Here is a 16562-nt window from a genome sequence, read left to right on the forward strand (position 1 = left end):
TTAGCTTGAGCCTGTGCACATGCAAGGGGACCGTCATCATCCTCCGATTCATACACTGCACCCCTTGCTTCATCATCTGCACAAATGCACATCAAAGCAAATGGCAGACATGATTACCTTTACACCAGTCCACACCCCTGTCCATTACATCCGTCCCTTGCCCCGTGCCCGTCGCCCGTCCCTGAGTCGCTGTCACCCGAGCTGCCATGACCAGCACCCCGTTCACCCCATCCCCTTCACCTCCCCTGCCGTCACCACGGCCGCCATTTCCACCTCCGTCCTCTTCATTGCTGCAATCCCCGCCCCCCTGTCTCCGTGGCCGCCACTACCACCTCTCTCCCATGCATTCTCATCCGTTCTCACCTGCACCTCCGTCGCCAACCGTTGCTTCTTCAGTGGCAACAATACGGATCTCCACCTCTCCATCCGTCCCAATGTGTCCAGGTGATCCGTCACCTGGGAATAGCAGGGCATACGACCACGACACCATGAAGGGTTCCACATACTTCATTCTGGATGAAGTTTCCCCGCCATTACGTTTATCCCTTGCCATTGCAACCGTAACCATTGCCACTGCCGCCATCCCCGCTGTCGCCATCCCTGCTGTCGCCATCCCCGCCATTGCCCTCCTCACCGTCGCCTTCCTCTGCCGTCACCCAAGCAAATGGCTCCGTGCCTGTCGCCCGTCCCAGCAGCGACGTCAGGGGCAACGGCGTCCATGTGCCCCGTTGCGCCTGACGTCGCCTGAGTCGCCGTCACCCGAGCTGCCATCACCACCACCCCCTTCACCCCATCCCCTTCACCTCCCCTGCCGTCACCACGGCCGCCATTTCCACCTCCGTCCTCTTCATTGCTGCAATCCCCGCCCCCCCATCTCCGTGGCCGCCACTACCACCTCTCTCCCATGCATTCCCATCCGTTCTCACCTGCACATCCGTCGCCAACCGTTGCTTCTTCAGTGGCAACAATACGGATCTCCACCTCTCCATCCGTCCCAATGTGTCCAGGTGATCCGTCACCTGGGAATAGCAGGGCATACGACCACGACACCATGAAGGGTTCATCGTCATCCCCGCAGTCGCATGTGACGCAGTTGCCCGTGACACCGTCGCCTGAGTTGCAGTCACCTGAGCCACCATCACCACCATCCCCTTCACCCCATGCCCTTCACCTCCCCTGCCGTCACCACTGCTGCCATTTCCGTCCTCTTACCTTATGGACTACGGTCTCACCTGTTAGATTGTCAGGGCTCCACTGCATTTCCGCCTGGCCCTTCAGTGGACTCCACTCCATGTCCACCGGAGACAGGGTGCCTGCACTGACAGGGGGGACCTCGTTTCAAATCGCTCATGACTTACATGTGACGTGTCTGCTAGTTTCATTTGTTGTACCTGTTTGGTCTGGTTTGTTAGCTTGCGCCTGTGCTCCTGCACTCCCGCACCAACCACCGAAGGGCCCGCCGCAACGGGAGCTTGTTGCTGAGGAGATTCATCTGCATCATATTGGACGTAGCAAATTTTAACCCTACATAGTACCTGGCAATGTATTGCAGCAATTTCTCACTGCGTCCAGCGACCATCTCGTTAGGAGCCACGGCATCGAGGCCAAAAAGCTCTTTGCCATTATTACCACCATGAGGCTGGACGCACTGATGCATGATGACGAGATTATATGCATGAGACGTGCTATGATACTTGCGTTCGCAGGACACACACGTAATTTCAAATTTCGACAACGCATACAGTCGACCGCGGCAGAGGTAACATGGATATGTTTTAACTGGAGGGGCCATCTTTATTAGCTATTATTACATCTTCAACAGAAAGCAGGACTTGCGAACAGATGCTGTGTGCATTTGTATGTTCTGAAGGGCCCTACAGCCCTTCATTCTGGGACAAGCGCAGACTGAACGAAACCTTATGTTTGGAGTATTTGTACAGTCATAAGTAATTAAAACAATCCCTGGCATGGCGATATTACAGGGTTTTTGCATGCTAAGTGGCCATTTCAGCCGAACTCCGTCGATATGCTCTGAAGGCCCCTCAGCCCTTCGTTATGAAATGAGCACGAATGAGCACGAAACGACAACTAGATGAAGGGATTCCCTGGTATTGAAGGGAAGCTGGTTCCCAGAGTGGTAAGGGCAACACTGCTGGCCCATCAAGGCGGATGCCAGGCACATCCCATGTGCACACCCTCCCTGCCCAGCCTACTTCTGACACATTACAGCAGCACAGCACAACCCCTCCAACAACAACAGGATGCCAGAATGCAGGGGCAGAGGAACATACACCTGTATGGAGGCGCTGGCTCGCCACCTGCACCATGCACACCTGGTCAACCCAGCACTACCAGATGGGGTGCACAGCCTGTACAAGGCTGCTGGCCCATCAAGGCAGATGCCAGGCACATCCCATGTGCACACCCTCCCTGCCCAGCCTACTTCTGACACACCTGCCATCCTGCAACATTGCATTCTCATGTCCATTGCACCCTCTGCAAACACACCCTACCTGCCATACCATCCAGCCAGATTGCTACTGTCAGTGGCCACATACATGTGGCCCACCATGTCAACCTGCTGCATGGAACTGCCTGCTGCTTTGTGATGAGGTAGCTTGTTCCACAGCTGGCTGAGATCCAGTGCAGCAACCTTGGACCAAACTAGCTCGACAGTGGCAGGGTTGTCCACCTGCACATGGGTGTCAGTTAGGTCATGTCCATACAAGGTGTGCACACAAACAGTACCAGGCCATTCAACCCCCCCTTCCACATGCACCTTGACTTTCACAAACAGCATTGTCACCTGCTGCCCACTCAAAGCAGGCATGGGACCCCCAGCTTGCAGCTTGCCCCCAGCCATGTTGGCAGTCTGCTTGAGCAGTGGGGTGGTGCCACACACCATGACCAGAGTGGGCCCCATGATGTCATGCAGCCCAACTTGCAAAGCACTTAGGTTGCCCTGCTTGACCAGCAAATGGCCCAGCACTGGTATGACCATCACACATGTAGTCGCTGCATCCAGCTCCACCCCCAGCACTTCCAACAGCGGGTGGCATGCACTCAAGCCCCAGACATCCGTCATGTTGGCAGGCAGTGGCAGGTTCTGTTGGTCAGACCAGACTATCCTGCCTGGCACCACCACTGCAGATGCGCACCCAGGTGGCCAATCCACATGTCAGCAGCCACTCGGGTGTTGGGCCTGTGCAGATCAGGCACAACAGCTTTCATCTGGTCCGGCACTGTGCATCAGTTGGCAGCACTGTGCATCAGTTGGTGCAGCATGAAGCCAGCACCCTTGCTATCAATGTGCACATGCTGACCTTATCTTTAGTGCACAGTTGCATGAGTGTGCTGATGCAACCATCTTCCACCCCTGCCAATCCGACTCCAGCTGCCCTGTGCACGCGTGGCTGCCTGATAGCTGTCTGGCATCACAGACACAGACAAACAACAAGCAGCCCCTGGCAGGGGCGGCAGCGGCCCTCAAGTGCAAGTACAAGCAGCACCACACTTGATCGCCTAGCGATTTGCAGCCAGCCGCTGTACTGCCTTCTGGCAGCTGTGCTTCAAATGTTTCATTCCCTCTAAGCGCGGCCGCAGCTCTGTCAGCACCGTGCTGGCCCAATGCCAGGCCATCACCACTCTGCCGCGCTGCTGCACAAGTACGCTGCCAGCTACGTGCTAATATGTAGCCAATGGACCGATGCTGGTGTTGTTGCTGATCCGAGCCTTGACAAACATGAGACATTCACTCATTGTATCGCAGCAGGCCAACTCTTACAATGTTGTTCATGTCCTTGCACTGCCTTCGCTTCATGGTCTCTACATAAAATGCACGCTTATGAATTTGCCGTTTTAATCCACACTGCATGATCGAATCTTGATGTTTAGCGCCGTACCACGCCGACCGGGAGTCATGGCCACCTCGCGCCGTTCTTGAGTCAATGATGTATGGCCAGTAAATATCATGCCTTTCCTATCAAACTTTCCTGCGAATTGACATCCTGCCAAACATCCCTGTCCCTGATGCTTGCATCAGACCGGCCATCACAAGGTGCATGTTTTCCTTGCGGGCCGCCACATACATTGCACGCGCCAGCAAGCCTTCGCACTGTTTGCGCCTTCACCACGCGCTCCGATCCACCAGACCATGCCTTTCTGGACCTCCTCCCCAATGGACGCACATGGTGCACCCGCTGCCCTTCCGCATTGGCCACACAGCAGCGGTCCTTGCAACTACAAGTACACATGGCATCCAGCTGCTGCCCAGCAATCGTCATTCTCAGGCACTATCCATCCCCTGACACACCGGCCACAAATTGGAACCCCCTGACACATGCCGAACATTACATCCCAGCATGGTGGCCTAACATGACGCTATTCAGGCACATGACCGCTATGTTCGTGATAGAAGGCCCATAGGTAGTTCGTCATTCCTGTCTTGCGGAGATGGGCGGAGATGGGCCCCTAAGCTGTTGGTTACCCCCCGTTTTATGCCATAGGGCTGTTGGTATCTACACCCATATCTCATGTAGCACCAATTTACATGCGGCAGTTGCATACATGTGCATATGTAGTTGTGTCCTACAGCGCTGTCATAACATGGAGACGAAGTGGCGATTGGGAATTTGCAGGTCGGCGGGTCCATTCCGCTGGTAAGCAAACTTTTTAGTGTCCAAGGACTTCATCACTATTCCCAGCCGCCACTATCTCCGGCTGCCTCACTACCTGGCTGTCCCTCTGCGGCCTCCCCCCGACGCCTCCTCCCCTGATGCCTCTTCCGTGGCTCCCCCCTCCCCTTTCTGCCACTATCCCCTGCCGCCTCATTCCCCTACCCTACCGCTTCCTCGCCTACCCCTCCACCCCCGCCACCTCTATCCCAGGCTGCGTCTGTCACCTGCCGCGTCCTCCCCTCACGACTCGATCCCCTACCGCCTCTCACTCCTGCCGCGTCCTCCCCTCCCACCTGTACCCCCTGCAAACTCCTCGCCTGCCGCATCTATCCTCTATTTGCACCATACTAATCACGCACACATCGAGAGCGCCTCGTGCGCAGGTGACGCAACGCGTCACGTCTTCGGAAGACTCGGGCTTTGCACTTGTTGCACGCCGACACAACACGCCTATGAATGGGTAAAGCCTGCAAATTTCGGAAGACACTATGTTGGGACTTCTGAGCTGGTCATAAAGGTGGCACGAGGAGTTGCTCGCAACTCCGGCCTCTGCCATTGGCGTTTGCTTTCAACAGCTTCGCTGTAACAAAAACAGCAATGCTTACATATGGCTGCGTCCGTTAAGTCAGGTATGATTTGCAATGTATGTGTAGCTGATCTTTGTTGGTGGATTACAAGCGTCGGTGAGCTTGCGCGCTTCGGTTGTCCACGGATGCTCACAAGCCGCCTCGATCTCGCAAAGCAGCAGAGAAGACCCTTGGTAATCTTAAATAGGCCGTTTAGCAAGTTAGCCGAGTTCGTGGAATCTGGTCCTATGATTGCCGGTAAAGTATTCGGTATGCACAAGGCCTTAGCGGACAAAATCGTGTTTTTCGTTTGCGATCTTCACGAGCCAATTCATTGACGCTGCTGCTATGGGCGCCATTGTTGTCGTACATTTGGGGATTTCCATCCTCAAATGTACGACAACTTCAAGCAAAATGCACTCCGCACATGCGCAAAATAGTTCTTGAAAATTGCATAGGTGAAGGCATCTGTAGTTGTGACTTTCGATGCTGTCATGTTAAAATAGTTATGCGGCGGTTGGGAACTTGCAAATTCCGCTGCTAAGCAAACGTTTTAGTGTCAAAGGAGTTCATCACTATGCCCCGCCTTCTAAATTCCCGGCCGCCACTATGCCCGGCCGCCTCAGTCCCCGACCGCCTCTATTCCCTGCAGCTGACGCCCCTGCCACCTCTATCCCCTGCCGCTTCAATGCCCTGCCGCCTCTCCCGTTTTGCCGCCTCTATCCCCTACTGCTTTCTCCCCCGCCGCCTCCTCCCCTGCCGCCTCATCCCTTGCCGCCTCTTCTCCCTGCCAACTCCTGTCCAGCCGCATAAGCCCCTGCCACCGCCACCCCTGCAACCCCCACCACTGCATCCTCTATCCTTTGCCTCCTCCGCCCCTGCAAACTCCCCTGCCGCCTCTGCCCTTGCCGCCTCTACCCCATACCACGTATTTCCCCGCCACCTCCTCGCCGCCACACCCCCTGCCGCCGCCGCCCCTGCTGCCTTCACCCCTGCCAACTCTGTCAATCCTATGCCAGGCCTCCTCTGCCCTTGTCACCTGTATCCCCTACCGATTCCCCCGCCGCCGCCTCCTCCCCTGCCGCTTACGCCCCTTCCGCCTCGATCCCCAGCCGCCTCCACCCATGCCCTTTAAACCCCTGCCGCCTCTATTCCCTGCCCCCTCCTCCCCAGCCGCCTCCGCCCCTGCCCCCTCCACCTCTGCCTTTGCCGCCTCTAACCCCTGCCCCCTCCTCCCCAGCCGCCTCCGCCCCTGCTGCCTTCACCTCTGCCCTTGCCGCCTCTAACCCCTGCCCCCTCCTCCCCAGCCGCCTCCGCCCCTGCCGCGTTAACCTCTATCCCCTGCCGCCTCTGCCCTTGCCGCCTCGATCCCCTGCCGCCTTTACCCCTGCCCTCTAAACTCCTGCCGCCTATATTCCCTGCCCCTCCTCCACAGCCGCCTCCGCCCCTGGCGCCTTCACCTCTATACCCTGCCACCTCTGCCCTTGCCGCCTCGATCCCCTGCCGCCCAGGTGCGCCCAATGCTCATTCACATGTAATTTACTTTTTCTGGGTGTGACTTGCTCGTCTTGTTATTCCCTATGGTTTACCCATGTATCCATCAAAAGCAAATTCCCTCCTGCCAATCTCTCTGTCAAACCCACTCAAACAGAAAGGAGGGGATCCCCTCTCGTCCAGACGACTTGTACCATTTCAGTTGCGGAGATGCAGTTTATATTCTATGAAACAGGATCTAATCACATATTTAGGTACGACATGGCAGAACAGCTTTCTAACTCCGTCCGAACGGTAGCTGGAGGGCCTGGGATTTTACAGTCCTCCTACATAGCAGTATCCGAATCACCGTTAATTGCAGTGTACTAAACTTCATCCAATATCAGTGTACTAACTCTTATCCTGGATATGGGGTATTTATCCTAATCCTGCCCCGGTTGGGTGAGGGTCCCAATCCTAATCCTGTGGCCGGACCCCAATCCTAATCCTGTGGGTGAGGTCCCAATCCTAATCCTGCATTCGCGTCCTCATCCTAAACCTGGCCTCAACTTTGTATCCTAATCCTGTCCCTTCTTTCGGCATCCTAATTTCTGCCTGACCGGTACCCGAACCCAAGCCCTAATTTTGCAGACCTCTGATTACATTTGATAGGAATTATTATTCCTTTCTACAATTCTAGGGCACGGTCGTCATAAAACGATGGTGACAATTTCCTTACAGGGGATCATATATCAATTATCGACTGACCAAAGAGTGAGACACTTTCAATGCAGCTTGTGATGCAGCAAAATGACCACAAACATAAAGGTGCAAATTAAGGCACGCGCCGGAAAAAGGGGGAGGCGGAGGACGGTAGGTAGGGTGCGATGACGATGATGATGATGATAATGATGATGATGGTGATGATGGTGATGGTGATGGTGATGATGATGGTGACGATGGTGATGATGGTGATGATGGTGACGATGATGATGATGATGATAATGATGATGATGATGCAAGATTGCATCTACGCGGGTTCGACCGTAAGACGATGAAGAAGGTCCGCACAGACATTTCACGCACAGACATGTCCGTATAGGACGTACGCTACGAGGCTACTGTGTAGCATCCTGTGGACCTAATACCACGGTAGGATCTGCATACGCCGATCGGTACTTTCTGCGTACTCGTGATATAACACCTACAAACGTCCATACGTACAAACGTACATACGACGGCGGAGATAATAATGATTTCCCCCGAAACCTGAATGCATGTGACGGGTGTTGAGTGCCATGTGATCTTCATGGTCATCACACACACATACATATGTATGTATGTACGTATGTTTGTACATGCATGCGTAGGCCAAGTTGCTATTACCTCTATCTGCTGGCTAGCTTCTCAACCAGGCATGTACACATTTACACGAAATTTATTCATGCACCCGCGCATTCCGCCGTCGTCTGCATCCACTTGACAACAACAACAACATCAAACACGACATGAAGCGCGCGGCAAAACCCCTCCCGGCAAACCCCCTACAGAACACATATATGAGTGTACGAATGTACGACATTTTGCTGTGGACGCAGTGTACTGCAATCGGAGTATAGTGTAATGTGCCCCTCCTAATCTTCTTTATTAGGAATTAGGATATTAAATTATATCCGTTATTCGGGGATGGCGCAGTCAGGATTAGTAAAGCCATCATCACAGCTGCACACCCCCCTCAGCAAGTTGCAAACTCCGTTGCCGCTGCAGTCCGCGGGACAGGCCTTAGGGGCGCGAGGCGGGGGCGCCGGCGTGGCGCCGGAGCATCCATCGCACACCGTCAAACTACCACCCGCCGTCATACCCATCACCTCCGGCTGCTCGTCTACCGATGCTCGTACAGGTGGTACGACAAACGTGCCTGCAGTCGCCGCCACAGCTTTAACCGTGGCTGTGGTGGTACCGGCACGAAGCGCGGCGTAAGAGAACGTTACCAGCGACGGCCGGGTTTCCTGAGCCGGGCACACCGGCCACCACCACCATCGCGGGAAGCAGTACTGCCACTCGTTCGACCCAAACCAGCTGATGAAGCACGGCGATGCCGCATCAGGAACCAGATTTGGATCCATAGGTTCCAAACCACCAGGCATCATAACGGAAAGGGTGACCGCGCTGAGATCGTCGGGGGTTGTAAGTTGGACGGTTAACGCTACAACGGAACCGAGAGGTACGGCAGCGAGGTGAGGGCCCGTCGGCCGACCAGTGAGCGGGTCAACGAGTTGTACGACAAGCTCGACGGCAATTCCTCGGTATGTGGGGAACGGGGGTAGCGCTACGGGGATAAAGCGGATGGCGGCAGAGAGGAAAGCTTCTCCGGTACCGTTGGCCTGTGGTGGTTGGCGGTTGGCGGTTGGTGGAACGCGGTTGGGTGTTTGGATTGTGTGGTGGGATGGTCGAATAGTCTCTGCTGTTGAGTGGATGATGCCGGGTCCTTGTTTTGTATGAGAGGTAATTGTTATTAGTTGCTGGTAGTTGGTAGATGGTGGTTATATGGAGCGATTCATGTTGGTGGTTGGTGGTTATTATTCCGATTATCCCTTCTCTTCCGATCTGCTTCCCTCCCGTCCACTTCTCACCTCTACGGACAGCAACCGAGGCTTGCCCCGGGAGGAGGGCGGCATGGCTTCCCACGTTGTGTAGGACGTGACGGGGCGTGTTTCGTTGACACGGAAGGACGCCTGAGTAGAGAGTGTGTATGTATGTATATGTGTAAATTGTGTGGATGGGGGGAGGGGGAAGGGGGGAGGGGAGGTCATAACAAGGGTTTTCATCTTCTTGGGAATCCAACTTTAACCCCCCTAGTGGCCCCACCCCTCGCATACAAAATAAACAAACAAAAACGAATGAACGAAACGAACAAACCAACAAACAACGACCAAACAACGTACCTGCAGTACATTGAGGCTTCCGACCGAAGCCCTCAAGTCCAGGTTGGGTTCGCTGCTACCCCTCGATCTGTCGTACTCCGTCAGCGCCGCCACAGCCAGTGCCTGAGCACTTAAGGAAGGGTAAAGGTTGAGGAATATGCCGCCGCCTCTGCCAGCGCTTGAAGGGCTGGCGATGTAGTTTGCAAGCCTAGACGTGAAAGCAGGAACGTCGACTCCGGAGCGGAGCAGCAGTAGCAGTGCCAGCGCCTGCTCCTCCGGGGAGGCTGTTGCGGAGATACCTTGTGGTGAGCGAGGCGGGGGAAGGGGGGAAAAAGAGGGAGAGAAAGAAGCTAAGAAATATGTATGACGCAGGAGGTAGAGAGAAAGAAGATAATAAAGGTTAAAGTAGAAAATTAGGAGGAAAATTGAATTCTTTCCTTTAATTCATCAACCCCCCAGGAGGCCGGTCATTCGATTTTCTCCTATCCGAAACAAAAACACGTACACAAATACGCACGCACATACATACACACGTAAAGTACGAATGCACACCATGGCCCAGAAGCCCCCACTCTGTAACAACATTATGATGACTGGAATGCCCCAACGCTCCGAAGACCACACCCTCACCGGGGCCGACGCCCAGATAAACTGTACGGCCTTGGGTGTGTAGCGACGATACGACTTCCGTTACTGTTTCATCCACCAGGCCAGGTTCCGGATTTTCGTCGCCCATGCTCAGCAGCACCAGCGATAGTACCATACGGGTCTGCGCGTGTGTCGTATATGTGTGTGTAAAGTGGCGTACGACACGGCAAGGTACGACACGGCAAAGTGATTATGGAGTCAGATAGAAGGATCGCTCGAAGGACATCAGATACACATGCGTTCCGTCAGAGCGAAGATACATACGTACATACATACATATATGTTTTAACGAAGGAATGCAATATTACTAACATTATTGGACGCAAAATTGGAAATGGAGTGCCGTACAGTTACGTTATAAGTTACGAATGTGACAAAGGTTAGGTAGCAGTACCTAGTCGACCGCCGAAAAATGCTTTACCAGCGTCTTTGAATATTTCCTAAGTGCGTGTGTACGTGCCGTATATTGAGTACGACAAATATTGACGATGCTATATATCTGCTGTATGTACATACGTCTGTACGTACATACATACGGACATACAGGCGTAGGGAAATACACATGCATACCTACATATACGTACATGCAAGCACGCACCTGTCTGTCAAACTGCCACCGTGTCTCCTGGTCCCTATACACGGCCAGAGTTCGCTCCAGGGAGACGTGCCACAGGGTGAGGTTGTCCGCGCTGGCGACTGCATCGGGCTTCCAATCAGCGCCCAACGCCAGCCTGCGTGATTGTGTGTGTACATATGTATGTACATATGTATGTATGTATGTGCATGTGTGTATACTTATGTCTGTATGTGCATTTGTGTGTATACATATGGATAAGTTGTTAACGAATAACAAGCACAGAATAAGAGAATGTGAGCTGTATATGAGTATGTATGTGTGTTAGGTATGTGCTAGGAGTACGAAAAACGGAATTGCTCAACAGAGGGGGTATCACTGCGCATGTCCATGTATGTAGGTATGTGTCCATGTATGTATGCATGGGGGGAGGGCGTACGTACGTACGGCGGGAGGGCGGGAAGCAAGCATAGCCATAAAGCCGAGCGCGTATTGGGAGGGGAGAAAGAGACCGAAGGGGAAAGAAGAGTTTTGAAAGCGTTTTGGAAAAGAGGGGGAAATGGGCTGCGAAGGAAACTGGGCGGTTGAAGGGAAGGTTTTGTATTTGTGTGTGTGTGTGTGTGTGTGTGTGTGTGTGTGTGTGCGTACATACAGAATGAAGATAATACTCTCTTAAGACATCTTAACTGTCAACTACCTACCGAATCCACGCCAGCATGTTCCAGTCGCTGTACGACGAGTTGTACGACCGAGCTTCCCAGTCGTCCGCCACCACCTGCGTCTCCAACGCCTGACGCCATTTGGGCGCCAAAACGTCCGGTACGACAGACGGTACGACAGCTGCGTGGAAATTGACCACGAAGAGCGCCCAAGTGTTGAGGTAGACGTCGGTCCTGAGGGGGGCCGTAGAAGAGGGATGGGTGGGGTGTAAAGTGCGTGTGTGTGTGTGGGGGGGGGGGGATTTAGAGGTGGTGGTGTGTGTATGGTGTGTGAGACAGGGGTGTATATCTTCACCCGTGGCAGCTAACCTGCGAAGCCCTGCCTTCCCCGCGGGTATTTCGGGGCACCCTCATCCAGTCACCCTAGCCGACTTCTCAGTTGATCGCTCAGGTTCCGCACCCACCACCAGCATCCAACGGAATCTGCCGGGTCGACAGCGGCCCAACTCCATTCCTGGTCGGCTCGTAAGTTAACTTTATCCCAGGTCACCACCGTCCATCAACTAGGGGCACTATTACCTTCCATTATCGGAAGAATTTTCGACCTTAATAGGTATCGATCCCGGGATCTCCCGAGGGCAATGGTTGCGCGTTACCAGTTGTGCTTAACCCATGTTATGTATGTCTAAGTATATTAACTTAGGGTTTTAACTATCTACGGCATAACAAACAAGGACATGTTACGGCAGTGTACGACAACTTTAATATCGTACCTTCTGGTCCACCAACCGCTAAACCTAGAATATGTGGTCCAACACAAGCCGTACACGGGATCTGTGAGAGTGTTCAAATCGGAAACTGCCGCTGTAACCTCCGTCGCCTGGCTGCCGTTAACGGTTTGACCGTAGTACGACAGTACGGCAGGCAGTGTCGCCCATAGCACTGCTGGCTGTGCGTAAGGTTCCGTCCTGTTCATTCAAGTGCGTACGATAAACGGTTGGTGGTTGGCAGTCAGTGTTTACACATGATGGTTTTAAGGTTTTTTAAATTGTGGTGAAATCAAGGCCACCGGTGCAGCTCCCGGTTGCATAGGGGGATTGCGTACGCGCGTCGTACATGTACGGAACGTTCGGGATCCCAAAGCCGTGCAGCTCCCGTTCACGTCATGTAGAGCCTCTCGTGCGTTTCCACGAAACCTGTGTCGCCACTACACATGAAATGAATGAAATGAAATGAAATGAAATGAAATGAAATGAAATGAAATGAAATGAAATGAAATGAAATGAAATGAAATGAAATGAAATGAAATGAAACGAGGGCCCCGCCCTTTCTCAGTCCATAAACCCCCTCCCCTCTTCACAGGCTTTAAAACCCTAATACCCCGCCACCCAGGCCACCCCACTGCCATGTGCACGAACGCATGCATACACGCACCTCCAGGACTCCGAAACCAGTATGTTGTCGTACAACGCAGCAAGAGCTGGCAAATAGCCGACACCAGCTGACAAGGTCAGACCGCCTGTATGTGTATGTGCATGTTTGTGCGTGTATGTATATATATATATGTGTGTGTGTATGGTTTTGTGATATGGTGGAAGAGCGGGGGGGGGGGAAAGGACGACGGATCCTTAGGGCGGGTGGGGGGATGCGACGGATCCAATGGTGTGCTCACACATACATACATACATACAGGACTACCGGAAGCGGAGGCTCCTCGGTATGCGGGGCATACACGTACATACACTAAACTGACTCCTTAAACCCCAAGTACTCCTCCTCGCGGCCCAGTGCATTTAAACACAATCACACACACTCGCGCCTCTAGAGGCGAGATCTCGCGCCCTCGGTAGCACTGAGCACGAGGGGACTGTGGTGGCCCCTCTCCTCTCCTCCCGCAGTAGGGGGGAGAGAGCTTCGGCAGTCACTCATTCCCGTTGGGATATACGGTTAGGTCCCCCTGGCAGCGTCAGGCCCGGATTGATATGGAAAGATACACATACACACATACATCACATACACACACGGGCCCCAACTCACCGCTACCCGGTACGGTCGCCGGAAGTTCCAATCCATCCACCCAGCTGACAGTGCTGTTGGTGGGATTCGATGGGGTGGCGGCTCCGGCCAGGGGATATGATGTGGCTATCCACACCGCCCCTTGCTGACCTGCAGGTGCGCAGTATACACATGTCTATGTGTGTATGTGTGTATGTCTGTATGTGTATCACATATAAGGATGAAACGTGTTTAAATGGAGTGCATTCCGATGCAAGGTGCCGTCACCTGTTCGAATCCTCTAGCCAGCTATGTACACCAGCTCAGATGCCATCCGTTCCACCGAGCGCATGCTCTACAGCTGCGCGACCTACCAATGCAAAAAGGTGCTTACCCTCCACGTCGATTTCCAATTGCAGAGAGTCTCGCCCACCGCCGATCAGCACGCCATCACTGGCGCTAAACACCAGACTTGTCGTACCAACTGCTGTGGCGTTGAAATTGAAGCGGACCTGCACATATACAAGTGCACGTACATGTGTGTTGACAAGTTAAATCTGTATCGCAACAGTTACTCCCCCTCTCCCTCCCCCTCCCCCTCCCCCTCCCCCTCCCCCTCCCCCTCCCCCTCCCCCTCCCCCTCCCCCTCCCCCTCCCCCTCCCCCTTGTTGATGCGAAGGGTTGCCGTGTCGCCCTGTGGCCTGCTTGGGTAACTTGTCAGGCTGTCGTGAGTGACAGCTGTGGCCGGTCTGAGGTCGCATGTTGGACTGAGTCACAGCTTTGGACCTGTCTCGGGAGGCCCGTCAAAACGGCTATTAGGTTCTAGCGTACTGATAGCTCTCGTCCTTTGGGATAGGCTTTCCAAGCCTTTATAAGTCTCTGCTGTTTATCGGTAACAGTACCTCAGATTCACACGTTTACGCCTAGGAAAAGGGGCTTTCGGTGGTAGGTCGCGGATCTCCCGAATACGTGTAACGGCTAATGTCTCCTTAGTCGTGTCTGCTAGGTCCCTGTGAGATAGCGTCTCACCAACAGGTTATGAGCCCCGGGTAACGGTTCCCGGCGGTTAATATCTGTAGTTGCTTTTAGCTTGAGCAGGGAGGCTCGCTAGGCAACCGACATGGGAAAAGGGTGTAAGACCGTCCTCTTAGCGGACGGGTCTAACTACTCACAGTGGCTAGGAGACTTCGGTGACTTCCTTGCTACATCCAAGCTGCGGAGCTATATGACCAACCCATCGCCACCGGGACGCAATGCGCAAGACGCTCTGGAGGAAGATGCCCAGGCGCTTGGCTACCTGCGTCTATCCTGCGAACTGCCAGTAAAGCAGTTGCTCAGGAACTGTCAGACGACCCTCGCCGCCATGCAGCTCTTACAGCTGCAGTTCCGTTCTGCCTCTCAGGCCGGGCTAAGCCTGCTGGAGCCGCAGAAGCAACTGCGCATGGGCGACGACGAGACGACCGCTGACTTCATTCAGCGGGCGGAGCAGCTCTGCAGCGACATTATCTCGGCAGGCGGCCAGTGGGACGAGGGTGCTATGCGTCACGCCATTCTCCACGGCCTGCCTCCTCAGTACGCTATCACTGTCGAGTTCGCGATGTATTTGCCCAACTTGACTACCCCGCAGCTCGTGTTCATGCTGCGGGAGAAGGAGAACAACCTGAAGGCCCAAGCAGTCAAGTCCGGCCTGGTTGGAGCTGTTGGCCCTGGTCGCACCGCCCGTGGAGTCCGCGGTGCTGCCGGCGCCTCGGGCGCCGCGGGGGCCAACGACACCTGCCGCTACTGTGGACAGCCTGGGCACTATGTCCGTGAATGCCCCGTTAAGCTGGCGGACGTGTCCGTAGGCCTCTACCGCAGCAATGCGTTTGAGCAGCCACGCAGTACTGGCGCCGGCAGCAGTGGCAGCGGCAACCGCCAACGTGATGGCGGCGGCGGAGGTACCAGCGGCGGCAATAACAGCGGGGGCGACAGGACGCGCGAACGCGGCCGTTTTAGACGCGGCAACGGCCGCCGCAGCGGCAGCGACACTGCTGGCGGAAGCAGTGGCGGCGGCGGTGGCGGTGTAAGCTCACGCCAGAACCGTGCCACGGTGCTGGTCGTCGGTGGCAGTGGCAACAGTTCAGCAGTAGTCCTAGACTCTGGTTCGCCTTACCACCTTACAGGTGACCGCTCACTGTTACATAATTACGTTCCTGCCGGCGCGCCCAAGCAAATCAAGTGGGGGAACAACCAGCTAGCCGACGTCATGGGAACAGGGCAGCTGCTCCTACGGACGCGCGATGGAGAATCCATCTGGCTACGCAACGTGCTCCATGTCCCCAGCTCGGGACTAACGCTCATGTCTGTCGACCTTCTCGTGACACGCGGCTGCTCAGTCACGTTCGGCACGGACAAGGCGGGAACCTACCTAGGACCGGAGCGCGGCACGGCCGCCCACCGCGTCCTCGTTGACGGTAAGGTGACTGTTAGCAGCGACGTCACCTTCGACGACGACCTCCGCGGCCTGGCGTCTCAACGGGCGGGCACCTCCTTCGGCGCTGGCCCCGCCCGTCCTGGCAGCGGCGACCCCGTCGGCGGCTCTACACAGCCCGCCACACCGCCGCCTCCAGTGGTTGCATCGCCCCCAGTGAACCCAGCGCCCCCCCCCCGCCCCAACACACGCAGCCAACGGCAACCTCTTCACCCGCCGCTGGCCACGGTCTGCCCAGCCAACAACAGCAGCGGCGGCGGCGGAGATTTGGGCAGTCCACCGCTGCTTAACAAAGCGTCGGGAAGCACAAATTATGCTGAGGCAGGCGACGGCAATGCGGGCGGCGGAGGCAACAGCGCGGTGCAGGAGCCGCGCAGTTATGAGGAAGCGGTGGCGAGTCCGCAAGCGGACAAGTGGAGAACTTCGATGGATGACGAGATTCTGTCGCAGCTCTCCAACAAGACCTGGGAGTTGGGCACGCCGCCACCCGGTGCACGCATCCTGGACTGTCGCTGGGTCTACAAAATCAAACAGGAGCCAGGCGGTGAGGTACGCTACAAGTCGCGTTTAGTGGTGA

General features: G+C 55.0%; 2 protein-coding genes across 2 annotated transcripts in view; both read right to left on the reverse strand.

Moving 5' to 3' along the window:
• VOLCADRAFT_99979 (uncharacterized protein) lies at positions 1 to 4283 on the reverse strand (the record flags this gene model as incomplete). The annotated part of the gene is made up of 10 exons (XM_002958643.1): positions 1 to 11; positions 364 to 456; positions 635 to 676; positions 927 to 1019; positions 1233 to 1318; positions 2514 to 2692; positions 2780 to 3015; positions 3159 to 3202; positions 3324 to 3424; positions 4188 to 4283. The coding sequence occupies 10 exons, from the start codon at positions 4281 to 4283 to the stop codon at positions 1 to 3; spliced, it is 981 nt and encodes a 326-aa protein (XP_002958689.1).
• A 3267-nt stretch (positions 4284 to 7550) lies between these two features.
• The window catches only part of VOLCADRAFT_99980 (uncharacterized protein), a gene marked incomplete at both ends in the record, with an annotated part of 15389 nt that continues 6377 nt past the window's right edge, over positions 7551 to 16562 (reverse strand). Inside the window, 12 exons of the mRNA XM_002958644.1 lie at positions 7551 to 7745; positions 8446 to 9099; positions 9349 to 9450; positions 9661 to 9938; positions 10270 to 10408; positions 10886 to 11018; positions 11563 to 11754; positions 12294 to 12488; positions 12955 to 13039; positions 13558 to 13686; positions 13910 to 14027; positions 14545 to 14622. Of these exons, the coding sequence (XP_002958690.1) occupies positions 7551 to 7745; positions 8446 to 9099; positions 9349 to 9450; positions 9661 to 9938; positions 10270 to 10408; positions 10886 to 11018; positions 11563 to 11754; positions 12294 to 12488; positions 12955 to 13039; positions 13558 to 13686; positions 13910 to 14027; positions 14545 to 14622 (2298 nt within the window). The remainder of the gene's footprint in view (positions 7746 to 8445; positions 9100 to 9348; positions 9451 to 9660; positions 9939 to 10269; positions 10409 to 10885; positions 11019 to 11562; positions 11755 to 12293; positions 12489 to 12954; positions 13040 to 13557; positions 13687 to 13909; positions 14028 to 14544; positions 14623 to 16562) is intronic.

Source organism: Volvox carteri (genome assembly GCF_000143455.1).
Source record: "Volvox carteri f. nagariensis unplaced genomic scaffold VOLCAscaffold_101, whole genome shotgun sequence".
Taxonomy (NCBI): domain Eukaryota; kingdom Viridiplantae; phylum Chlorophyta; class Chlorophyceae; order Chlamydomonadales; family Volvocaceae; genus Volvox; species Volvox carteri.